General features: G+C 36.5%; 1 protein-coding gene across 1 annotated transcript in view; it reads left to right on the forward strand.

Moving 5' to 3' along the window:
- The first annotated feature begins 108 nt into the window (after positions 1-108).
- KIAA0586 overlaps positions 109-27,106 on the forward strand; it is a 73,687-nt gene continuing 46,689 nt past the window's right edge. Inside the window, exons 1-19 of the mRNA XM_080619411.1 lie at positions 109-595; positions 2,102-2,202; positions 3,246-3,315; positions 4,488-4,554; positions 5,199-5,376; positions 5,785-6,018; positions 6,568-6,739; positions 7,320-7,487; positions 8,516-8,636; positions 9,514-9,655; positions 11,024-11,065; positions 12,821-13,047; positions 14,008-14,080; positions 14,404-14,664; positions 15,092-15,266; positions 20,820-21,008; positions 21,906-22,093; positions 23,353-23,460; positions 24,892-24,972. Coding sequence (XP_080475537.1) covers positions 304-595; positions 2,102-2,202; positions 3,246-3,315; positions 4,488-4,554; positions 5,199-5,376; positions 5,785-6,018; positions 6,568-6,739; positions 7,320-7,487; positions 8,516-8,636; positions 9,514-9,655; positions 11,024-11,065; positions 12,821-13,047; positions 14,008-14,080; positions 14,404-14,664; positions 15,092-15,266; positions 20,820-21,008; positions 21,906-22,093; positions 23,353-23,460; positions 24,892-24,972 — 2,889 coding nt within the window. The 5' untranslated portion in view covers positions 109-303. The remainder of the gene's footprint in view (positions 596-2,101; positions 2,203-3,245; positions 3,316-4,487; positions 4,555-5,198; positions 5,377-5,784; positions 6,019-6,567; positions 6,740-7,319; positions 7,488-8,515; positions 8,637-9,513; positions 9,656-11,023; positions 11,066-12,820; positions 13,048-14,007; positions 14,081-14,403; positions 14,665-15,091; positions 15,267-20,819; positions 21,009-21,905; positions 22,094-23,352; positions 23,461-24,891; positions 24,973-27,106) is intronic.

Raw genomic sequence — 27,106 nt, forward strand, 5'->3', positions numbered from 1 at the left:
AAGCGGGCTGGACTCGGGAGCGGGTTTCCTTCCGGACACTATTGGGGAGCGGACTGAGCGCACGCGTGAGGGGCTGTGGCGGGGCGTCGTTGCCATGGTAGCTTGAGCTTCTGGCACGGGCGGCGGGCGGGACTCTGAGTCCGCCAGAGCGCCGGGAAACACTTCCCGGAGTGTTCAGGCCGCTTTCCTTAAGCGGGAGCAGGCGGTGGGGCGGCTGCCGCCTTAACGCCCGGCCCGCAGGCATGGCCTCTTTGTCAGGATGTTGCTTTGGACTTCCCTTCAGAGCTGCGTGACGAGATCCTCATGGACACGGAAAGTAGCTCCAGCCTCAGCCCGGACTCCTTGGCCAGCCTCACGGCGGGCGACGTGCTCATTCACTCCACAGGTATCCAGAGGGAGAAGCCCGCTGAGGCTGTGGCAGCAGCTGGTGGCCGCGTGAGGAAAGTGACTATCGCTGTCAGGAAGCTGTGTGAAGTGGTTGGTCCGTGCCAGGCCACCGGCGCGGCTTTGCCTGACCACGGACCGCCCTGCGCTCCCGCCTCAGTGTCAGCGAGCAGGGCCCCGCGCGGGGTAGTAACCCCAGGCCCCCCCGCAGGTGCGTGATTTACCTCCAGCCCGCAGCTTCGGGCCCAGCTAAAATCCCTGTGTAGTGTTTTCAGTCAGGCAGTTGCTTCGTAACTAAGGGATGTTTTTCTTCTGAAAATACTAGCACGCTTTCAAAAGCCATGTTTGTCTGTTTGTTTTCCCAAGCTGTGTTTTGCATGTGAAAAGCGAGTTCTGCAGGGTGAGGTGGTCAGTCATAGCTCTGCTAACAGAACTCCAGTCCTGAGTCCAGATTCCTAGTCCTTAATTATTAGGTAACTCTCACCTTTATCATAGAATCATCATAGAGTGGTTTGTGTTGGAAGAAATGTTAGTGATCATCTAGTTCCATCATCTAGTGCCACGGGCAGGGACACTTTCCACTAGACCAGGTTGCTCAAAGCACCATCCAACCTGGCCTTGAACATTGCAGCAATGGGGCAGCCACAGCTTCTCTGGGCAACTTGTTCCAATGTGCTACCACCCAGTGAAGAGCTTCTTCCTTATGTCTGTTAATTTCACAAATATACTGGGCAGGAAGGTTTTAGGCAGCATCAGAGGATGAAACAGTGTATGTGTTCAGGGATCAAAGTTAAGTTAAAGAAAGTTAAGAAGATTGATGCCTTTCTTGTATATCACAGTTCTTAATGCAGTTTTTAGCTCACTATTTTAGAACCAGTTGTATCTCTTCAATTTTATGCCCAAAGTATAGTCAGCAAGCAAATTTGTGCCAAACAGAATATTGCTCCTGCCAACAAACAGCTTAGAGTAGTCCCAATATTTGGGCCTTCTTAATGTTTTTATGGAATTGTGTGAATTATTTTGTGGTTTTATACTGGAAGAAATCAAGTGTCTTTTAGACGCTTTTCCTCTTTCTCTGCTTCTTTAAAGATGACTTCTGGAGAGTTTGAGCTAGTAGATGTTCAAGATAGATCTGTACAAGCTTGCCTTTTTAAAGAAGTGTTTATTGGACGCTTGAAAGGTAAATAGTAAGTGTTGGAAGTAGGCATTCTGAGAAAGTTATTCAGCTCTAGTCTTTTTCACTCTGCAGTTTTTGCAGATTTTATGAAACAATACAAGTTTCAGAGCTGGTCAGTTAAACAACTATTCAGAAGTTTCCTTGCTACCTACTGTTTCCTTGTTAAAGCCATTTTTCTTTGTAGTTTTGGAAAACAAACAAGTCAACCCTACCCCTCCTATACCCCACCAGCTTGACACAAACAACATACTCAGTTCAACTGCCTGTACCAGTGAAGCTCCCACAGATGAGTAAGCAAACGGAAAAAAACCCAAATTGCATCCTTTTCTGCAACTGTTTTAGCAAACTGTTTTAGTAGTATTAAGTAAATAATTTTAAGTCTGTTTTTTATAGTATGAGACAGTAGTAATGTACCATGTACTCTTCAAATTCGTAACTGACACAATCTATGCTACTTACCTTGATACAGGCAGAGGAAACATTTAGGTTTGGGTTAATCAAGCTATATTGAAAATGAATAACAAATCATTATGATCACAGTAAAAACTGCTTTTATTTTAGGAGTCTCAAGTGCTAAAGGCCATCCAGAACGTCTGCTTTCAGTGGAAAATTCTACAGAGCCCACGTTTTTATCACAAATGGTGAGAAATGGTCAATGTTGCTTCTTGCAGGCCTGAACTAAGAGAACTTTTTTCTCAAAAAGTTGCAACTTCTGTAAAAGCATCTCAAATTTTTGGCTCAGCTTCTGTGCAGGAACTGTGCAGCTGCTTTCATCTTTGAGTTGCTGCTAGTGTGATATTAATGCTGAAGTGTTTAGAGCGGCTTTGTTTATAGCTACCTGTTGCATAATTAATACCAAGGCTTCTTTTAAATTTTAGTGTAATTGGTTACACATGGCACAATATTTGTTAAAACCTAAAACTGCAGGTTTGTTTTCTTCTTCATATCATAGATAATGAAATGGTCATTAGTTTATTGGAGCTCTTTAATACTTAAAAAGCTTGTTTCCTTTTGATTTGTTTGTTGTTTCTTACATAGAGTGGAAACTTGTCCATAGGGCATCCATATGTCAATAAGCATGCATGAGGATAAAGTTAACCCATGCTGTGAAAGGACTGCAGAAGTGTTTCTGCATGGCTCAAAGTAGAACTAGTGAGCTGAACAAGCCTCAAAAGTATGGTGGGGTACACCACCAAATAAGTAACAGATTTTTACCTTCCTTTATAGCTGCTTTTGTAGACTTTGATTATTCATGGACTTCACTTCAAGAAAATTCAGCTCTGCTGCTTCAGTTCCACAGTCAGTGTTGAGTGCTTAATTCTTTGTGTATGAGTGTTCTGGAATTGTTTGAGATTAGCAGCTTGTATAAACTTACATGTATGTCATTTTGCTACTACTTCTTTGGCAATAAATGAGGAGAATGCACTTACTCAGCACTTGGTATATATACTTTTAATTTTAATTGTGTTTTTAGGGGTTTTGTTCCTAAAATGTAATGTGAATTCTTGACTACAAAGTCCAGATGTTTCTGTGGTAGAAACCTTAACATGTTTTGTTCCAAGATCTTGCTTTAAGAGTTGGAGATGCTTACATTTCTGTAGTCTGCAGTTCCATTCACTTCTAACATTGTGGCCACTGATCCAGAGGCTTTGATGTATGCTTTTCTGTTCTTCTTTTTCTGAAGGATTATCCTAGAGAAGCTGCAGTACAAGAAGGTCCTTCACTGTTACTGGAAGATAGCAGAAGACTGAAAGGTGAGAGACATCGATGTACTGCTATGACCCTGTTTTTATAATAAAACTGATTAATTGGGATAAAATTGAGCTTTCATTTTATTTTGGGTATTTTTGTTCAATATAGAAACTTTTGAGTCAAGATATTCAGATGTTTCTTTGCAAATTTTACTTTGTTCTTGCTGGCATTACACTAGCTTATGTACACTAGCTTTTGATTAACTGAGAGGGACTTCTACCAGTGCACCACAGTGTTGAGATTCCTTTTGATAACTGAAACATTCATGCCTCTGAATAGAGAATTTTGGGGTGTGGAGAGGAAACACCTTGTTTGGATGCTTTTTACTGTTGTAATTATCCTACAAATGCAACCTACACCACAGAAAGTATCTTTTTAATCCTTAAGAATCTAAGAAAACCCATTGTCACTGCTTTTTCCTTTAACTTTTGAATCTGCCAAGCAGTTTCCCATGGCAGAAACATGCCAGTCAGTTTCAATCAGAGTTTGGGAACTGAAGACCTTTTAAAGAAAATACACTTCTGCAGGTTTCTTGGATATCTGTAACTTTGTAGAGGAAAGAAACACAAATCAATACCTCTGTTTAAGGCAAAAAATCAATACTTCAGTTTCATCTTTTACTCATACAGAGGCAACAGATAGCTGGCTTGTCAGCATGTGTGTACTAGCTGTGTATAATCAGCAGCAGGGGAACACTGAACCTTCCACGTCTTGGTTTGTTACCTCTGCCCAGCAAACAGTGGATGAAGGAGAGCCTGCAATCCTTTTAGTGTAATTTAAAGGTATTAAGGAAACTTGTAATTTGTGGTGACTGCAGGAGGCTTGTATCAACACTTAGAATTTGCAGGGTTTTATTGAATGGGTTGTTTGACCTCCAGTTACCATTTATATGGCATTTTCCCACAGATTTTATGAAGATATGGTACTGTCCGTTTCACAGCATCAATACTATGTAAAATTATGTTAAGTGAAGCCTGCTTTTACTCTTATCATGATTTAAGTCTGCTACATAGTGAAGGGAAGCAATTTTTTATTACAGTAAATAATATGCTTTGTGAAGGCAACAGACTGCAGCAAAATTGTGCATGTTGAAATAATGCTTTGTGTCAGCCTCTGCAATAGACATTTTGTGTCAGTTAACTGGACAAAATATGTTTTGTGTCTTTCCCTACAGGTGATGTTGTTATTTCTCAATATGCTACTGGCCAGAAAGAAGCTTTGAGAGCAGTATTAAAGCAAAAGTAAGTATGTTGGTGTTCTTACTGTCTCAGCTGTTTTGTTTCCATAGAGATGTTGTATTTCCTCAGTCTTTGCCAAAATGCATGGCTAGTAAGTAAAAAACATATTCTTTATGGTTCTCTGTTAGTATTCTTTTTCTGTGTGTGAAGGTGTTTTCAGGTTTTTTTATCATTCGGAGCTTACTGGAGTATATTGGTTATTACGCATATTGTTGATAATGCGTTTAGACTATTTGAATTAATGATTTCATGATACAAGAGTCAAGCAAGATCAGCTCTGATAGAGAGCCCAGTTTTCATCAAACCCATATAATATTTTAAAGAAAGATAAGGACACATGCTGTTTATCCATAGGCTGGAAATCTTGAAGATCCGAAATTTAGTTGACTTTGCTACTAGCGAGTGCATTGAGCTTTGCCATCCCCATCACAGGGATGTGCCTTTTATATTAAAATCTGTAACATAATCCTGAAAAATTCCTTGTGTCATGCTAAAAAATGAGAATAAAATTGTTTCTTAGATGTCGAGAGCGTCAAGGAGAAATGCTTATGTAAGTAGTGATATTAATGATATATGTGGGAAATCATTTGCTTGGAGAAGATATGGAAAAAATAATGCTATTTACAGGCACTTGGTTTTTTTTATAGAACCCAAAATACTCCTGTACTTAAGGAGGTGAAGGTACAGCTCTTAGGAAATGCCTCCACAGGAAAAAAGGAAAGTGTTGGTCATGACACTACATCAGCACATAGGGAAGTTGATTCTGCAGCAACCATTGCAGCAGCAACCGCTGCTGCAATTGCTACTACAGCTCCACTTCTTAAAGTAAGTAGCTTGTGGTAATACTAGTTTTCTGTTGGCTTAAAAAAGTAGATGTTCTGAGCCAGCCTGAAATTGTTGGTAGTAGAGCCAGAGAGACTGAATGTGTCTGCTTAGTGTTCTCTGTGTTAGTAGTCTCGGACTTACTGACCAGTATAACTGAGAGAACTGATTTGGATTTGGCTCAGTGGGCAAATGGGCAGAGACCATTTGATTTCTCTTTTAGAAGAATTTTATAGTATTGCTAAACCACCAAACATTAGTGCTAACTAGGATTTTATTTCTATCTTTTGGGAAGCAAATCATTCCATGATGGTGCGGAGGAGGTTTTATTCTCTTCATGCTTGCGTGTCTTTTGCACTGAGGTTTTTCCCCTTCTTTTTTAACTTTTTTTTTTTTCCTTCTGTCTTTCAGGTTCAAAATGATTTGGAAGCAAAAGTTAACTCAGTTTCAGCATTAATTCATAAGCTACAGGAGGGAGACAGACAACTGCATCATGTTGCTGAACAGCAAACTAATATGAAGACTCTTCATGAAAAGCCCCTCTGTCATGAAAGAGTCAGGGAGCTTGAAAAACAAATGAATGCTTTCATGATGCAACAGATTCAGCATCTAGAAAAGTTACAGGAGCAACAAATGAATATTCAGGTATCCAAGTAACAGTGCAGAAGCTTTAGTTTAATAATTTCTTCTGTATCCCTGTATTAATATTATAATAATTTGGATCATGTCTTAGTATTAGAAAGAAAGAAAGATCCAGTGGCCAGCACATGATCTTAGAACTTTTTGGGAAAAGGTTTACTTCTGGTTCTGTTACAGATATCTGCTCCACTCTCCTCCCTAATTTTTGTGTCTCTGGAAAGTAAAAGCAAAAATTGTGAAATTGCTCTCATTCTTACTAAGAAATCGTTTAAACCTTTGATAACTGAGGAAACTTTAATTCAGTGAGTATCCAGTCAGATTGAAAGTCTAAGAACAATTATAAATAGTTTCTTCAGAGAGTCCTATGTGCTTTTTGAAAGGCAGGATAATGCCCGAGCATGTCTGCATTCTGAGGTGGTTGTAAATGACTCTTCTCTCAAATAGCATGTCAAAATCTGTTCAGTATGATTACATGGCATATATTCGTGTTACAAGTTTTACTTGAGGAAAAAACTAATACATATATTAGAAATCCTTTCTAATTTTGTCTCTTAGTCTCATCTCATTAGCTCTGCAGTCAACACAGGTGGCTTACAGCGACCTCTTGAACCTTCCTCCAGCCTCATGACAAAACAATCTGAAAAGTCAGAACAGCGATTGCTCACAAATGAAGTACCTTCTTGTCAGAGGGGTTTATTTCCTACCAGTGGTGGTGCACCTGCCCAAGGTGAAGACAAATTCTGAGTATCTTATTTTCAGTATTAGTTTTGCATTAATTTTATTTCCATTAATATTGGATTTTACTTCACATCAATAATGAGTGGTAAACGGTTCTGTCTGTATCATTGGTTATATATTATATTAGGCAGTAAAACATCTACCACATATTCTGAAAATGTTCTAGTTTAAAGTGAGAGTTTCATATTTAATAAGTGCTTACTTAGTCTGCACCAAGAGAGGCCAAGACCTACCCTAAAGTAATGTCACTGAGAAATGATCTGTGTGGAAGCTTGGAATGAACTAGTTCATAGTATGGTTTGCTTTGTTTTTTGTTGTGGGTTTTTGGGTTTTTTTGGGATTTTTTTTTTGGTGTCTTTATAATAGCACTGGGAAGTATGACATTTTCTTCCTATTTGCTTTCTTAAGTACTTCTTTAATGGTTTGCATTTTCTTGAAAAATTCATTATGTTGGCTTTTTTTTTTTTTTGTAGATTTCTTTTCCTATGAAACAAATTGTTAACATTTAAATAACTTCTTTTTTTGTTTGGTTTTTTTGTTTTTTTTTTTTTTATTTGTTTTTCCTGAAGTATATTCAAGCCAATTTCAGAGTTGTGGGATTAATACACAAAAATCTCCTCCAAAGACACCAGTTCCTCGGAGATATGCTCCAGAACCTGTATCAAAAAATGTGAAAATCTCAAAGAAAGAAAACTGTGTAACAGAAAAGGAAAACATTCCCAAATGCACAAGTGAAGGTATTGTAAGACACTCCTGTCCTCTGCTAGCATGAATAGTATGGTGTGGGAATTACTTTGTGTGGTCGTCACCTATTCTGAGCTGTTGGGTTTCTGGCACTTAAGTACATATATTCAGAATACTTGAAAGTACGTTTGGGAAGGGTTGGTTTTGTGAATAAATCACTATTAACTAACTAAAGACTTCATGACAGTACTAATCTAACATGTAGCATCTTGACATGATTGCTTACTGAAATGTTTTCTCAAATAAAAAATCAAATGACCATTCATTGCCAAGTTTAAGAAAGGTTATATAGAATAATGTAAAATTTGAAAGCCACTCACTTTCTCATTATCATTGGTTGAATTTATCCCCTCTCCTCCCCCGTTCCCCTTAACCATGGATCCACAGGGTCTTTGTGATATTGTAATGAAAACAGCATATGTAAAGCAATGTGAAGTAATTTTCTTTTACTGCTTTTGAACAGTTTGGTGGCATAAAACTTGGTTTTGAACATTCCATTAAAAAAATAAAGCATCCTTTTTTTGGTTTTGAGCTGGTTGTGTTTTAGAATTGTTTGAGGATCTGAAACTGAGGAAAAGCATTTAAAAGATCCAGCCATTGTACTGTTGTCATCAAGGACATCAGATTCTTCTCAGATGCTGCTTCTGTCTCTCTTTTACAAAACTGCCACCTATTCCTGTTGTTCCATAGGTGCAGGAATAAATGCAACGAGACAATGGAAGAACAACAGATCTGTGACATTATGGACAGAATGTTTCTCTGTGACTCAGTTAATTGCCATCACAGTTTCATTTATGTGTTTTCTGACTTTGTTAATGTAACGCAATCACAGTAAGATAGATTAGTGTGAGTGGTTTTATGTGACTTGCCTATCTGAAAGAAATCTATATTTCAATCTAAATATAAATCTAAAAATAATTTTTACTATCTTTAGTGAGCATAGGGGGGAAATATCTGGAAAGGAAAAGAAAGTATTAAATATATTGAACAAAATTAACCTTTTTTTTTTTTTCTGCCTTAGGTGAAGGGAGACTTCTTGAGCACATTCTGAATTCTCAGGAAATGCCATGGAGGCAGATTGAAGATTCCAAGAAGGCAGCATTAAACAGTAATAAAATGAGCTGTCATTCCGAGAGAGATAGGTAAATAAACATCACAATCCAAAACTGAAGAGGACTTTTTGTTTGTCTTGATGAAATTGAGAAAGATGTATTGGATATTGATGGTGTAATAGAGTCAGTTACATGGTCCTTGAGTCTAGCAAAGCTGTGCCTGAAGTAGAAGCGCTGGCCCACTGGCATTTCTATGCTACTTTTGCATTTCTGTTGTATACTGGAGGTAGATGAAGGCTTGTTGCTAAGGGTCATTTGTAGCACCTTTCTCAGAGGTCAGTGGGTGTCACTTTTTTGTCTTGCGAGTATGTGTCTTCCATTGTAGCAGCTTGGAGAGTAGTGTCGGGAAGCCAGCTCTACAGGCATTTTGTTAAAGTGGAGCTGCCGCTGTCGGTGAGACTCCGGGCTTATGGGAGCTCTATGAGAACACCTTGTTGGGAAGGCACAGCATTCGCCTAACAGTTTCTGAGCATTAAGAGTGTGTGTGGAAATGTTCTGAGTCATCCAGTCTGAAACGTATTTTCTCCAGGCAGTAATTTGATGTCACATTTTCACTAATGTAATGAGAAATGGCTACCTGTATACTGTCTTATTTTTGATAGTATGGACAAAAATGTTAATTGCTTCAAATGGAAATGTATCCAAAGTTTAAATGTTGCTCTGTTAGATCTGAATTTTAGATGTAGCTTGACTGTTGAAAATACAAGGATACAGCTCAAGGTGTTAAGTGGTAAACAGAGAAAACGCAATAACCTGTCTGAAACCTAAGGTGAAAAAGCAGATTCCAATTTATATAAAGGTTTGGCATTCTTGCACTTTAAATTAGTGCTTAGTTTCACAGTTGGCTACTTTGTTGGACCACATGAGGAGCCAGGAGACTTTTAATCAAGAGTGTTTCTCCCATCAGGCATACTGCTCTGCAAACAGATTCAATCCCTGCTTTAGAAAGCTTCCAAAATTGCGGTTCAATTGAGAAAACAGTGAAAAAAGCAGATGATTTACTTCAAGATCTTGACCAGTTGAGAAGAAAAATGCATGACATGCTAGAGGTAAAGACCATGTTATCAGAGTGACCAAGAGTTTGAGTAAAGGGGAATAAAAAATGTGGAGAAAAACTTAGAGGTCTGGTATCAGTAAAAGTGTTGCCCTTGCTTCCACCTCTGTAAAAAGACTGACATTTGTTTACAGTTACTTGAAATATTGCTGTTTCTGTATGTGGAAGCGCATTGAGCCTGAGTAATTTCTCAATGAGTATGCAATGGACTAGACTGTAGAGGCTCTTACAGCCATTCTAACAAGCATAAAACAGGAGGGAAAAAAAAAAAAAAAAGTGGTTTATTTATTTGTTTAATTTAAGGTTGCTGTATTCCTGTGATACTAGAGCTACAGAGCTGAGATAACATTCCCATTTGGGAAAGAACAACGTTCTGTTTATCTGCAGTCACCTAAGGATGACTTAAGCTACTTCCTTTCTCATTTTGCCACTTGTTTTTGTAAAGAGTGCTGTTTCCAAATAATTGACTAGCATGCATCCTTATATTGTTTCTTATGCTAATGATTTTGTACCTTTGGTGCTAGAGTGGTTCTGTGCTGGCACCTTGGTGGTGGTTTTTAACAATTGAGGCTTCTATCTGTCTGTTACCCTGGTTCCACATGAAAGCAAGGTATACCTGATCTGGTGTGGTCCTCTCTGTTCTTGTAAATATTTGTGGTGGGAAAGAAGAAAGACTTGAAAATTCACATTTTGTGAATTGGCTCGGAATGCAATAGCTATGATTATATTGGTTCATTTCTGTGGTTGAAGTTTTTAGCTCACATATTTCCCTAAAAATATTTTGCATGATGTTTGTTGCTGTATCTTTAGAATTTAAGTGTTCTTACCAGTAAGAGAACACGTGCTATGTGCCCCATGTATGTTGCAAATATTTGCTTACCACTATTGCTAAAAAATTAATTGAGTAGCATACCTTAGTATAGGCAACAGAACAGGAAAAGGTGGGAGAAGAAATGGCAAGTGAGAGAGACACAGTTGACATAAATGGCTTAAAATCTCTTTCTTACAAAAAAGGTCAATAGGAAGACAGAGATGATGACTTCAGCAAATGTGAAGTTGAGTCAATTAGGTAGTTAGCTGTTGACTTCTCATCATTGAGAAATTTGTAGAGTAAGAAAGTAGATGCTTAGGATAAATGAGCACTAGCTTTGTCATACAAGGAAGTTAATGGCCTGAATTAACCGAGATAGGTTGTGATGGAACAGAAGGTGGTGCTCTAATCCTAAAGAAGTGTGCAGTGAAATTTAGTCGTTCACAAGGAGCTCATTGTGCCCATTTAAATTGATCAAATATCTACTCTGGATTTTATCTTGATGGATCTGCCTTTAGATAAGTTTCAGCAGCTTTTCTTCTGTCTTTTTAGGAAGCAAATTCACGGAAATCAGACATAAATGATCTTATTAAGGTATACCTTACTTTTTTTTTTTTTTTTTTTTTTAAACACTGTAATATTGAAACAATTCTGAACATGCTTGCAATGAGATAACATTACAGTAACTATTGCATACCTTTACTTTTTTCAAAAGGTTGATATTATGTACAGATTACATTACTCAAAGTAAGATTTGACTTGTTCTTTGACTTGTCTTAGTCAATCCCCAAACCTTGTGGGAATAATAAAAATGTCAGGCAAAAAGCTGCTGTCTCAAGTGGACATAGCTTGTACTGCTCATATATTTACCATTTCCTGATGTGTGTCTAACCAGCAAGTCTACATTATTTTATGATTGAACATGAACCTGTATTTCTTACATTTTCTCACAAATTTCACATCTCTTATTGAGCTAGTATTTGTCAAAAAGTTTAAATTTAAAATGAAAACTTGTATAAAATCAGTAAATAATTTAGTTTATTGTCCTTTTCTCACCAGGCAAAACCAAGATCATGGGATAAGTGTGTTGATTTCTATGTCAGTTGTGTTTTGGCAGTACACATGTTAGAAACTAAACTTTTGTGTAATTCTGATTTGGTAACAGGGTAGCTTTGAAGCCCAACCTGATTTGTGATCTGTGAGATTGTTTTATGCTCATTCAGTTAATGCTTTCAGAGTCTACTCAAGTTTGGGTATTTTTTTTTTGTTGCTTTGAGGTTTCTTTTTCTTTATGTACATTTATCACTTTTTAAATTCTTTCTGTTTCCTTTTTGGAAAATGAAGCACTTTTCTGGGAGACCTCTGGGTTTCATCAGGAGTGTGAGAGTGAATGTGAGGACTGTAGCTGTATGGCTCCTTATTTCCCCTGTACTTGTCTTCCTTCCTTTTGTGTTTAGCAGCTAATATATGCTCGATTTTTATCTCAGTAAGAGGATTCCACAAAGTAAAAGCCTAATAGTTGCTTCATTGTTTCTTCTGAAAAGTGAAAATCGGTGAAACGGGGAGAGGATCATGGTGCTGTTGAAAGGTTTATTTTGTTGTTGTTTTTAAAAACTTGTGTATATTAGTTGGTGTTTCTTATGGTTGATTCATACCAAATGAGTGCATATATTTAGAGGACTTTGGGTTTTATTAGGCTTTTGAAAATACTTAACTAATGTTAATACATTATTGGATTCTTCGTTAGGGACTGTAGTGATAGGACAAGGGGTAATGGGTTCAAACTTAAACAGGGGAAGTTTAGATTAGATATAAGGAAGAAGTTCTTTACTTGGAGGGTGTTGAGGCACTGGAATGGCTTGCCAGAAGAACCTGTGGACGCTCCATCCCTGGCAGTGTTCAAGGCCAGGTTAGACAGAGCCTTGGGTGACAAGGTTTAGTGTGAGGTGTCCCTGCCCATGGCAGGGGAGTTGGAACTAGATGATCTTAAGGTCCTTTCCAACCCTAACTATTCTATGATCCTATGTGACATGGAGAGATCTACACATGATACTTCACATATCTAATTTCCATCTTTTCACATGCTTATTGGCTCCATTAACATTGCTTATACATTATATCATTTAGCATTTGAGAGCTTTTGGATGTCTTTCCATTTGCTTGACTTTTAAATGTACTTGCAACTTACTGAACATTCTTGAGGAATTGAAGTTGATTATAGTACATGTGGATGGTATTTCATACAATGGGCATTGATGTGATAATAGATTAATGGGAATTCTGATCAGTGTGTAGAAAATTGGAATTACAATCTCTGTTTAAATGCTAGAAGTTCTGTTTCACTTCTAGTCAAAAAAACCTGCTGTTACATCTGATCTTCCTGAACGTCATCTGCTCAAGAAACCATCCATCCTTCAAAATGTTAAAGTGCCAAAATCTATACTGAGGGATGCTGAAAGGATTTTGAGAGGAGTTCAAAACAATAAGAAAATTCTTGAAGAAAATTTGGAAGCTGTTATTCAAGCAAAAGATGGAGATGCCATGTATACCTTTATTAATGCCTTGACTACAAACAGGTTAGACCCTATAATTTGGTGCTTTGTGTGACTACTTATTGTGTGTACTCACTTTTATCACCTCTCTTATTTTTTTCTTCTGTAATTCTGTGTGTTGAAGAACCCATGCACTTCCCTGCAAAAAGTATTTATTGACTCTTAGCAATCATTAGGTGATGCTCTTGAATTTCAAATGTTTTTTGACCCTCCTGATGCATATTTATTGACAGATAGCTGTTAGTTCTTGGTAAATCTGGATTCTGAGACTGTTATCATCTTGACAAACTATCTTGCTGTCATAACAATGAGGTTATAGCTTTTAGCTTTTTGTAGAGAAACTTGCATTAATAGGAAAATTAAAGGGTAATTTCATTATTCAGAACAGAAGAGGCTTCATAAGCCTGTAAATGTTACAGAATTAGTCATCCTACAGCAGATCTTTGGCTTTTGAGCTTTTGCTTTGTTAGTTGTGTTTAATACTCCTACTTGAATCATAATGAAAGTTTTTCTATTAGAATACAACTAAATCTTGAGTTTCTGAGGAAGGTGAATATTCTCTTCATGTAAAGATTTTTTTTTCAGACATCTGCTGTCATTATCTTTTAGAGGAAGAAGTAATTTTTTTCATCTGCTTTGTGTCTTTTGTGTTGGAATATTTTTGTTGCCCTGTTTTTTCAGTTTTTGGTCACAAAGAAGGAACAGCCACATGGCTGCCACTTTTTCGTAGATGTTTGTAATAATGTTAGTACATACCAGTGGGGGGTGGGGTTTGCAGGTGGCATTACATGAGAACAGATACAGGTTTGGGAAACTCGAATAGTCTATGTTTAGTGCCCTTTAGAAAGACTGTACTGGTACATAATCTTGCCATCTGTGTTCTGGGTGTCTCTTTTTATAGTGTTTATAGGTCAGTACTTTCCCAGGAACAAATCTGTGCAATTTAAGAAGCACTGACCTTAAAAGTTCTTTCTTCTATTTCAGAGATGTATTGGAAGAGATTCGTATCAGAAACACTGTGGATGAGTGGATTAAAGCAATCAGTTTAGAAATCCAGGTATGGCTGGAAAAATGAGTTCAGGTTTTTGCATTATAGTTTTCCACCTTGTATTGTTTTTTTCATGTCAATAGTTAAACACCATTCACTTGCAACTTGAAAACATGAGAAAACTGCTTATTATTACTAGCACATAGTGTTCTATAATAAAATATTTACCTCTCTTTTAAAACTTCAATAGCTTAATGAAAATCACTAGTCACAGTCACATGGCTAACATGAAGAACAGGCCATTTCTCAGAACTTCAAAGTTATCCACAGGCTTCTTCTGATAGCCTTGAAGATAAAAATCTCCTTTTATTGTATTTATGTTTTATCTTTAGGCTGAAATGGCAAGAAATGATTTGGAACAAATGAAATATGATCAAAAGGTCCCATGGATCAAGAGAGGCCAAAACATTAAGGATATGAAGACCAATGAAGAAGTTAGAGCAAAATCTCACAAACTTCAAGGATGCTCAACAAAGAAGCCTTTATCTGCAGCTAAGCCATTACAGAAGCCAGTGGAAGAGAACACAAGCAAACAAAGGTTTAGAACTAACTTTTCTTCTGAAAATTTGCAGAGGAACAAAAAAAAGGCAGATGTGAGTTCCCAAGTAGTTGGTTGCTTTTTTTTGTAATGATGGGTTTGCTTTAGATTGCAGTATTCATGTGAGAAATTGTTTCCATGTGTGACTGTAATAATTTTAAATGATAGCCCTGTCCTGTGGATTTCTGTTGTCAGAATTGTCCTTGTTTTCACGTGCTGTAGGAGCTGAAGCTAAGAGTGTGTAATAATGTAGAATTCATTGTCTTGTTATAAATTTGCTTTATTCAGTACCTGCTGTTTTGTTCAGCTGTTAGTAAGCTTCTTGTATGTATCGTTGCATATATGTTTTCATGTGTGCTTGATATATATGCTGCTTGTTGCAGAACGTATTACTTTTTTCCCTCTGGACTTTTGCAGCACTACTGACACAGTAAAATTTTCATCCGTGAAACATAAATGTTTTCTTTTTCGGTGTGTATCAGGGATCTGTGAATAGATGTGCAGTGGTACAGAATGAAGGCTATCTGTGTCAAGTTTATGGGAAACCGATTTACCAGGGCCATCGTAGCACACTTAAGAAAGCACCATATCTGAGATTCAACTCTCCGTCTCCGAAATCTAAACTTCAAAGGCCCAAGGTGATAGAGTGTGTTAGAGGTAAGTAATTCTTTGATGTGAACAGGGTGTTCATTCTCAGTTTTTATATTAGGAACTCCTTGTATAAGTGAAACTGTTTAATTGTTCACCTGCTTGTCAATCTAAAACTCAAGCAACTGCAGTACGCTTCCTAGAAGGGTACCCCATGCACGTCAGTGTTTTAAGAGATGTTTGGCAAATGCCCTTAATACAATGCTCTAACTTTTGCTCAGTTCTGAAGTGGTCAAGCAATTGGACTACATGATTGCTGTAGGTCTCTTCCAACTGAAATAGTATGATGCTATTCTATGCTGTGCTATTCAAAACTATGCTCTTTTCAAAAAATACCAGTAGGTTTTCAGATTTGCTTAGTGTATCTCACTTTTTTAGACTATCAAATTAATATTTATTTCTAAATTTAATAAGCATATTAATATATATTTATTGTTGTCCAAGTCTTAAAAATGTGAATTGCCAGAAGTAAAGACATGAGCATCTGAAAGCTGAGTGTGCTGAAAAACTAACTCAGCTTTTGATAAATGTTACTGAGACATGTGTTCTTCGTGTCAGGTTTATCCTGTCATGTCATTTAAATGATTGATTCAGTCAGAGTTAAGAAATAAACTGAGATTTGAAAAATCAAGGAAGCCTGTTATTTAATTTTCCACTACTAATACATTAATTGAAATCTGGAAATTTATATTTGTGGTTGTGAAGGTGTCATCTATTAGCTTGAAAATATTGGAAGACATTAATCAGAAGCATTGGTTTAGTTCACTAAATGCAGCTGCTTTTGTTAGTCAAGTCAGGGTTAAAACTGGAGTATAACTGTTTTGTACTAGCTTGTTACAGTTATTAGTTGATTAATATTGAATTTCATTTACTAGTTTTGTAGGCAAAGTGTTAGGATCAGGAGATTCAAATTTTCAAGCCTATTAAAAATCTGTAAAAAAATTAAAAAGTGAAACTGTGTGACATCTGACATAGGTAGGTGTAGATAAACTTTATCTTGAGTTAGCAGAAAGTAATGTTTTAATTGGGTCTGGTTTATTTCCTAGTTATGTTTTCAAAACTTAACTGATTCTTAACACAGAAACTAACTATCTTTAACTGATATGTCAGAAAGACTAATGTGTATCATCTCACTGCAGGAGAGAGTGGGCAGATTACATGATAGAAAATAAAGATGGAGTGAAAGAGCATGTTAAGTGAAGAGGCAATTAAAGTGGTGGTGGGCGCAGTCTGGTTAATAGCATGAGCATCAATGGAAAGAGATTAGTTGGCTTCCCTTTTTGCTTCTTGCACTTAATGCTATTATTACCCATGCAGGGAAAATACACTTGATGCAATTGCAACCAGGTTTAAAAAATGGTGTCTGAGTTTTTTATTGTACTTTTAGAAATATTATATTCTGTATGGAATAGAAGGAATTAACATGAGAAGGCAGTGACCATGGTTGAGACCATGTTTTTAGGCCATTAAAATGTGTAGTATATACCAAAGACATATACATGTCTTTGAAGACAAGTACTGCTGTGTTTTGGTGTTTTTTTTTTTTTTTTTGACATTATGATGTACGTCCATAGTGGCAAATCCTCAAAATAGTACAAATCTATTGTTAAGTTTACTGTAGTCCTTATGCCATTTCCCAGCACTGTTCTTACCTGTGCTCTGAATCCCACTTGTGATCTGTGAAGAAAAAGTGTTACTGGTAGAAAGTATTTGCAACTCTCTGCAAAACTTTCCTGGAAAATGTGGGATTATAATACTGGAAAAAATCTAGAAGACTTTTCAAAACTTATTTTTTAAGAGGTGAGAACTTGATATGTGAAAGCTGTTTGTCTTGTTCCTCGTATGTTTTATTTGACCTCTCTTGAGGCACTTCTTTTTTTGTGAGAAATGCTGGTATACTCATTTGAAAGACCAGCAGAATGTACTACTTTTTGACTACTGGCTATGCTGCATACCTATAATTTAGTTTCTTCTGTAAGGATTTTTTTGTAATAAAATATGTGCTAGTAGGCACGTAGTATAGCAGTAACAGTGATACAGTGACCACTGAGATTTGGAATGAGAACAGATACTTCTGTAAAAATATTTAATCAGCAGTTCTGCTTTTGCTGAGTCCTAAATTACATTTTTCTTCTTTATTTATTGGGCTCTTGTCCTTTATAGAAGGTCACAACCTTTCCAGGGAGGCCAATTTCGTCATTCCAGCAACAGTACCATGTAAAGAGGTGGAAAAAGTGCCCCCTCCCTCCCAATCTAATTATAATAAATAGGTCATTTGATCATTTGGTACTAGCATTTTTTTTACTGGTAATGTGTTTAATTCAGTAGTGTCAGTGAAACATGAAGGTACAGGTTGCCTGCAGTTGTAATAAGCCTGTGCCTTAGCTTATTTTCTGTTGGAGGCAAGTTAGAAATGAAAGAGAAAACTGTGTACGGGATCCATGCTGCATTCAATCTTCCAGAACTCCTGCATGTGACAAATACAGTTTAAAAGCTGTTTGCTTGAAACTAGAATGAACTCTGGATAGCCTTTACCCAAAGTGATTCATTTCCAAGTCATTAAGTCATACTACAGCAGTACAGCAACATGTGTGCTGGCAATAACAAAGCTGCCGTAAAATTTTTTCTCTATTTCACATCAGACTGCAGTTATGGAAAGTTGTGGTTTTGTCTCTGTCATGACAGTAAATAAAATAATGTTGTATTCTTATCTAAGGGAAGAAAAGAAGAATATGGAATTTTTTGTTTGTCACTTCAAACAACACTGCAGTGACTACGTGTTCTATTTCCAAGTTTTCTGACTTTAATGGCTTTAAGACTGAGGTCTTTGATACTTGGATACTTGATACTTTGATACTTGTCTTTAACTCTTCTTATGAGACAGTTGGTTAAGCTGCTTCGTTTTTGTGCTTTCTTACATCTTGCCAATAAAATGGAAAAGTAACACTTCTGTGTTTCGCATGAGTCTGATGAAGTCAAAGCAGTTAAATGCTTTTGAGGCTGCTATTCTGAAAGATGCTGTTATGGCAGTAAAGTATAAATAATAAAATTAGAAACAGATCTGTACTCTGCTGTAGTAGGAGTATAAATAAAATGAAGCAAGATGAATGAGCCACTTTGAAGCACCAGGTTCTTAAGAAAGAAAAGGATCTTGCTAGCGTTAGCATGGTTAGTTCTTTCCTTCACAGATCTGCACCCACAGAGTCCCTTTCTGGCCTTGATGTACCAGGTGATAAAGGCTTAAAAATTATTGGAAGCTGTTGGCTTTGGGATTGATTGGCTGGAAAATCCAGACTTATTAAATTATTCTATTTTGTTAAAACAGTCCACTGAGCTTGTTTTAAATTAGTGTTAGAATAAGGATGTTTATTTAAGACTGAAACGGCCATCTGGAGAGTCTCTTTTCAGTCATTTTATAACTCTGTCAACCATTTTCTTTGCAAATAAACTGTAGTGACTAATGCATGGTTTCTTATGGCAAGTTAGGAAAAAAAGCCAACTAACACTTCTATGAGTAAGAGGGCATTTAAAAAAAAGTTGGAGTTGTTTTCTTGCATAATTTGAACTGATAAATATATGTAAAACACTAGGTTTTTAAAGCTAAATTTAATTAAATGTCTAGTTTCTGCCCAGTGCAAATAAACCAAAAAGTTGAAAGTAATTAAAAGGGGATGCTGTGTGTATACAGTACTTAATCATTCTCACTGTGAGAACCTTGTTTTTACAAGTTGGCGGTATTACAGATATGTTGCAAATTCCTGCTTTTACTCAAAAGTTCAAGGCTAGGGGGGACTGCTAGGTCATGTAGCATGACCTCTTCTAAATCACAAACCACTGAACTGTATATGTTTGTTACTCAGCCCAGTAATTTGTCTTTGACTAAAAAACCCGTTTTTTTTCTGGCTAACCTATGCTTTGCAGAAAGGCACATGCTCATCATTTAAGGAAATCAGAGATTCTGTCCTTAAGTGCTTCTTCCCATGGCTAGGTACCTTATGGTTCAGAAGTAAATGGGACATCTCGAATTTAGTATCTGATTTATACCGAGGTTTTTGTTTCAGTTTACAGCTGCTTCAGTCCAGGTGATTTTACTTAAAAGTAAAAAGGGACTTCTAATGTCCAATCTATTTTAATATTTACAGAGATATGGAATTAGTACTGGATGCAACTGTTATCATATATGGAAGTCTTGTAATGCTCTACCTCACTGACATCGTGTTGAGACATCTGAGGATTACATTTATCCCACTAACCACAGCACTGTATTGTGATTTATCATTGCGTTACTTATCCAATGTGACTTAAAGCCTTTTTCAGAAATGCTTCTTTCTGACCTGTATTTTCTCACTGAGGAGTTATGACTTGCTGTTCTTGTTTCTTGGATTATAATTCAAAACTCATGTGTACGAAAATACAACTCCTAGAGTGAATTGCCTTACTTGCTTATTTGCATTTGTTAAAAGTTACATTGTCAATCTTTATCGTCCTTTAATTTTATAATAATTTACTTTTATTCTTCAATTAATTAGGAAGCTATTAAATGTGAACAGAACTAAAAAGTGCTTGTTAAGATGTGTTAACTGGCCATTAATACAGGAAGGGTGATGATTAGAACAACAGAGGAGGAAGATGACATTTTTCAGCTTCAGTGAAGAAATTGAGTCGGTTAGCAATGTTATTCTCTCCAGATTTATTTTCCTAATGCCTGAAAAATAGAAGTAAAAGCAGTTTTGTTTGACTTGCAATATGTTGACTCCTTTTTGGGGGATGTTTTGAGCATTTAGATTGAAGTTGATAATTTCCTTAATATCTACTTTTTGCAAAGAACTGAGGTTGAGTAAGACCTTGCATGACTGTACAGTGAGAAATGCAGTATTGCAGTAATGTTCTTCTCTGCTGTATGTTTAGGCAAATTAGTTCTGAGTAGCTACTTAGCAATACATTTTCAAAATTGGACCAAAAAATCAGTGCTTTCTCCATGTTGTAAGTCAAGATTTACAGGTATTAGTTATGGCTTTATTTTCTAGTAACAGTGAGTTGTTAAACCAGGAATTTGTAGATTATTCCTGTTCCTTTGAGTACCTGTCAGTCTTGTGGCTGGAGACAAAGCGCATTTTTGTAAAATTGAGGCAGTTAATCACATGAAACAACAGATGAAAGTTTGGCTATATCCTGTATACTGTCTATTTTTTATGCCAGGCTTGCATGTTCTTCTAATGCTGTATTTCAAACCTAAATCATGGGTTACTTCTTAGCTGCTGAATCATGCGTTTCATTCCAACCTACTACCATCCTCATGTCCTTTTCTTCACATTTCTGTACCTTTATTTGCTACTTCAAATGCTCAGTATTTGTAATTTTAACTCCTTCATTACTATCAATACTGAGACATCTAACTTAGCACTTTTATATTCTGCCCTTCCTGTGTCTCTCCTTTGTTCCTTCCATACCACAGCAAAAAACGAATAATTGTTTCAGTAGAAGGGCTTAAATTAGTAGAGTACAATGTTGCTGGTTTTATACATGTGTTGATGACATGCAGTTTATCTGCTCTTGTTTTAGGTACAAAGGTAAAGTCAGCAAGAACACAGACTTGTTCTCGCATACAGAAGGTGGTAACCAGCCCTGGGAAGCAGCGTCCTTTGTATGCACTAGCCCAAGAAAACCAGTATCTTTTCAGTCCAAGTCAAGATGTGCCTCCTATCTGTGGTCCACTTGAAGGTCACCTGATTCCTATGGCTATTCCACTAGGTAGGAGCAAATAAAGCACAGAAGGATGTGTGAAGGTTAATTACTGCTACTTCATGGGAATAAAACTTATGTCATCTTAAGTCAGTGATTTGTCCATGAGATTTGGCTCATGAGATTTGCAGCTGCTCTTATGGGAAATCTACATGGAGGAACAGTTTAAAATGTTCTGGTTCTCCTCATTCTTCATGCTGTATGTTTGGCAGCACCTGGCAGAGCAATTATTTGCTTAGCTGTATCTCCTTTCTTTGGTTCACTTTACATTTCTAGGCTTCTTGTTCTGGCTTTAAGTTTGGTATCCATGTAAGCAGAAACTGAATCATTGGCCCTTAGAGTCAACATTTATGATGACATTGGCCCAACAATTTCAGTAGGGTTGTGCCAAACACACTAAATTCGTTTTCATGGCTTCTGTATTTTTGGATCTTTAATGGAATTTTTATATAGGCCTTGTTTGGGGAAGAGTGAGTATTGGCGTTTAAAGAAGATAGTTATTTTTTAAAAGGGTGTCTCAAGCAAAAAATTGTGGGATGCTATATGAAGTGTAATGGTATTTTGAATATGATTAAGAATATGTGAGGCGAGGGAAGCATGGCATGTAGTTTTTGAACACCACAGTGTAGTTATTCTTGTTTTCAGCAGTAGGTGTCACTGTAGTCAAGAAATGTGAGTAATTTTTAAAAGTGGCAGTGTTGAGTTTACAGTTTCTGCTGGGAAAGCCTTAAGGTCACCTGGTGAAGCAGTATAGTCTGGTTAGTGTCAATAGGGGACTTTTTAATTGGTCTGTAATTGTGCATGAGATCTCAGTCTGTCTTATATGAAACGTAGACACCCTGAATTTAATTTTTCATTAATTTATTAATTTACTGGCTTTTGAGATTTATATATGTCTTTCCTTAGGTCAAACACAAATTAACGATGTCTCACTGCTGCCTGCTGGAGTTGTTATAGGTAAACCACACCCCGTTACAGTTACTACCTCTGTTCCTGAAGTGCCACCAGAACCATCAGTTGAAATAAAAAAACCAAACATAGCAGTAATAGAGATGAAATCAGACAAAAAGGATCCACCTCAGTTGTCTGTGCAGGTACATATCAAGAGTGATGATTATTTGATTTTGGGTTTATTTTATTTTAATAGATGCTAACTGAAGATAGTCTCATCTTGCAGTAACTTACATTGACATAAATAGGTGGTTTTCAGTAAGTGTTAGAAACATATAGAATGGAGGGACCCAGAAGTTGTCATGCTATGCTAGTGTTTTTATTCTTATTTTAACAGTTTCTTTATTATTTAACCAAAAGAGCAAACTATTTCTTCTGTATGTCGCTTGTGCAGTGTGTCTGTAAAACAGGTCTCTGTCACGTTTTCAAATCTTTTCTTTTTTTCTTTTTAAATAAGATTTTTGAGTCAGAACAAACTTGGAAGAAAAGAAGTATTAATGTAAATGTCAGTTTTCTTGGATGACTGCTTTAGCCTTTAAGATTTCTGTTTCAAGCATGATAGGCAACCCAAGGTATTTCACTCCTGATGAATCAACGATTGCAGTCCTTACCTAGTGGGTTTGGTGTTTTTAATTTTGGGGGTTTTGTTTGTGGGTTTGGTTTGGTTTGGTTTTGTCTTTTTTTGGTTGGTTGTTCATTTTTGAGGTGTTTGCTGTCAGGGAAGTTAATGTTTCTTTCATATTCATTATTTTTGATTCATGGAATTCGATTAAATATACATAGAGTAGTGGTTTTTTTCCCTTACTGTATCACTATATTCCACCCACATGCATTTTTCTGTTATTTCACCCAGTTCTTTAATGTTTAAGGTCCTTCCTCCCTCCCCAGAATTAAGCAAGCATTTAAATCTTTCTTTAAAAAAAAAACAAGAACATATTTTTATGCTGTAACGGACATGCCTTTGTTACAAATTATATTCTAATATAATTATCCCTTTATTTTACTATACCAGATGTATGGCAATGTAAATCCAATAACCAGCCTACATAGTGGCATGTAGGCCAGCATAATATAAACAAATTGAAAGTCAAACACATTTCTCCTATATAAATAGTTGTAGATATATTCACCTTTTGTCACATGTGAGATGAAGTGTCAGGGAATTAGAGAACAAGAGGAATGAGGTACTGCAAGAAAAGAGGTTAATATTTCTGAGGGTAGTTTTTGTATGTTACAGTATTTTATTTTTCAGAACCAAGTTATTACCAGATACAGGTATGAGAAACAGAGGTCACTGAAGATTAGTGGCTCAGTAGCAAGGAGAAGAGAGAATCTAAAAAGTTCAGTGATAGTAGCTGAGCTAATACATAGATTTTCAGAGTGATACTTTATTTTGTTCTAGGTGTTACCAAATGTGGATATTGACAGTATTTCAAGTGACAGTGTGAGTATAAACCACGGTCTTCCAGGCTCTGAACCTGCACTTCCTCCTGTTGATACTGTAATACAGGTATTGATTGCTCTAAATGTCTCTAAATTCAAATTTGTTAAAAATTTATTATCTCAGTATTCTGTTCAAGTTGGAGAAATATGACAGTTCCAGGAAAAATGAAGTAATTATTCTGAGGAATTGATAATATGAGGTATTTGTTTAAGAAAATGAAAAATTGCAGCTAGATACTGGTCTTCCAAGATTAAACAATCACCATAGCAAAACTCTAATAAAAACAGCATTTCTCTGTCCTGTTAAGAGTTATAATGCTTCATTGCCCAATGTCTGTCTTATTTATACTGGCTTCAGTGTTCTGGCCTAAAAACTGAGAATGTTCTTTCTTCCTCTGCTCCTTAGCTGTACTTGACTGGTTAATGGCACGTATGCATAGCCTATTTACTGGTAGCCTGTTGTATGTGGAGCTGGCCAGTCTACTTTATTCTCTTTCCATGTAATTTTTCTAAAGTGTTTTTAATCTAACCTAAGCAGTAATGAAGGGCTTTTTGCAACTGAAAGGTTAACTGCTGCATGCTGAAGGATAACGTTGTAAAATAGGGCACGTGTTGGCATACTGTTTCTTCCAGTGGACTTCTGTCTTGTGCATTGCACAGACCGAACAGTGTGAAGGCATGGTGTGATTTATTTTTGTGTAGTTATTTTACCTTCTGTTTCCCCTGTGTGTTAGCTGCTATTCTGTCTTCAGGAGTTAAGTCCTCCAGAGTCTTGTGGTCAAGATATTCTCTGAATAAGACATAGACCATGGACTAAAATAGCTATTATTATTTAAAATTGATTTTATTAAATAACACTGTAGAAATCTTTTTTTTCCCTCTTTTAGAGTGTGAGGCACTGGAACAGGTTGCCCAAAGAAGTGGTAAATGCTCCATCCCTGGCAGTGTTCAAGGCCAGGTTGGACAGAGCCTTGGGCAACACGGTCTAGTGTGACGTGTCCTTGCCCATAGCAGGGGGTTGGAACTAGTCGATTTTAAGGTCTTTTCCAACCCTAACTATCCAATGATTCTATGATCACACATAAGTGTGATCATAAGTGAATTGCTTAAGACACTTCTAGAGTCCTGTGTGCTATGTTTTAGAATCACAGAATAGTTAGTTTTACAATATTTTGTCTTACTGTTTTTTTGGTGTTTTGTTTTTTTTTTTCTCCAAAAAAAATTAATGATACTGCCTAGAACCTTTGATGTTCACATTCATTAGATTTGGTAACAGCAGGTTTTAGTTGTCGTCATACAAGAAAAAGTTCTAATAATCTCTCTTTATGCTGTGCAAAGAAATTACTTTTACCTTTTAAGGTGGATAAAGCATTTTTTCTGGATTAAGGATACTGACAGCGAGTAGTGATTTAATTGCATTCTTGTAATGAAGTTCTTCTGCTGATGCATTTTTTCACCCAGTATGAAACACCTAACACTTCCTTTCTGTCTTTGTAAGACTCCAGAAGATATACATAGTGAGGAGGAAGATGCAAAGTTTCCAGGAACTAATATCATTGATGTTACTCATGTCACACAGGTAATTATATTGCAAAGGTCCTTTTCTTTTAAATGTTCTTATATTTGTTTTATATTATTCTATCATAACTGAAAACACAATGTAGAAAATTAGTTTTAGTAGCAACTTTAAAAATACACATTGTGAGAAATACTGAGCTGTTTACAGTGATATAAACAATATTAGAAATCAGTGTGTTTAGTAAAGAACCTTTCTTTAAAAAAATAGCTGTATTTCAGTTGTGTTAGAATCTGCTAGAAATAAAAGTAGTTCTCTAAAATCAGCAGTGATTATAAAACATTGATTTCCCAACTTCCAATTCTAAATGTAATATGTATATAAGATGCTTTTATAGATTTGAAGTAAGGTGACCTATATTTTAAAATGTGTTTTCTGAGTGTTCACTTTTAGAAAATTTTGGTATAGAGCAATTTGCATGTACTTTTGAGTTCCTAAAATGCTTTAGCATATCACCTCATTTCAGTCAAACATTATGTAACTTTAAAAGAAAAAGACAAGCAGTGTATGTGAGTTTATGTGTAGAACGTGTACTACTCATCTCATGGATCCCATTAAGAATTTACAAAATCTTTGTTTTGCTGGATGTCTTGTTAGGGTGTCTGTGCATGTTTAACAATGTTGTTTCTGGATTATGATAACATGGGCTTGTTTGAGATAACTCTTTTACAGTTTAAGTTTTAGCAAGCTCCTTGTATTTATTTATTTATTTATTTATTTGTTAGTTAGTTGGCCTCTTGTTAGAGTAGGGGCTGCGAAAGGTCTTAAAGTTGGTGAACCAGCCTGAATTTCGCTTCTCCATATCAAGAGCAGAAGGAGAAACTCAGTGATAGCTGGGAAGGCTGCCACTGCAGGGAGCAAGATGCTGCCACACAGCTGTTATGGAGTATCTTGCTTCTATGGAAGATGGCAGCTTCCACCTCCTGCTGCATTTAGCATTCAGTAAATGACAGGAGCTTAAAATTGCTGTTGCTGGCTAGTATTTCTGTTGAAGTGCTTTTTCCTCAAGCTTCTCCCAGTGAGCTAGACTTGCTGTGTGCATATCAAAATCTACCCAAAAAAATATAGTCTTTTAATCTGCTTGATATGCTCCTAATCCCAGGATTAGAGTGTACACCAACTATTAATTCTGTAGCCTACAGGTCAGTATGGTAGATTTATTTCTAAAATGAATTAATCGTTTAACATTGCCAGTTAGTTAGAACAGTCCTAAAGGGGTGGCTTACCTATCAAAAGTGGGCAAATGCTTTGTTAATTTTTAGTTTCAAAATTATCTTATGTTATTAGAGGGAAGAAGTTAAACCTATTCAAACAACATTTTGTTTGCACAGAAAACCTTTATTTTATAAAAATAGAAAAGCTATTTAAGGAACTGATTTACGAACAAAGAAAAAAAATGCTGCAGTGTTAAATTTTTATATGTGAATAATTGTTATTCACCTTTTTTTCCCATTTTTCTCCTGGATTGCTTTTATCTTTTATTTTTGGCGATGGGATATATTTTAACCACAGTAACAAAAAAATGTTCCAAGTGACACATATGTTTGACCTATGACCACACAGACAACATTCTTAAAAATGTGGAAGGCAAACACAATGTGGAAGCATAAAATCAGCCTCTGGAGTGGCAGGGTTATTTAAGACATCAAAAGAAAGCAAAGTTATTGTTATAAAAGAGGTTTTGGATTCATGAAAAAATGTGCTGACAATGCTATACAGGAAAACAGATTATTGTCATCTTTCCCCCATGTCCCTTTTATTATGAAAACTTAATTCTGTTAGAACTGAAGAGGATAAGTATTTGTGTGAAATCTCCTTTCTTTTCCCTGCTTCCCTCCTTCCATTCCTTTTTCCCTCCCCTCTCTTCTGGGTTTTTTCCTCTTTTTTTTTTTCCCCCCTCTTTCTGTTTTTGCGTCACCCCCCATGGCCTTTTCACATCTCTAGCTCCACCCCATAAACACCATGTAAGAAGTGTTGTACTCTTCCCTGCATCCCATAAGTTGTCGTGTCATCACCTCATCCAAATGCATCTGCCTAACCTGAAGAAAGGTGTTATGAAAGTTTTTCCATGGGCTCATCTTACGGGGTTTCAGTCCTGGAGATCAGGGCTGAGGCCTCTCCTGCATGGAGTAATCAT

The sequence above is a fragment of the Psittacula echo genome, assembly GCF_963264785.1.
Source record: "Psittacula echo genome assembly, chromosome: 5".
NCBI classification, from domain to species: domain Eukaryota; kingdom Metazoa; phylum Chordata; class Aves; order Psittaciformes; family Psittacidae; genus Psittacula; species Psittacula echo.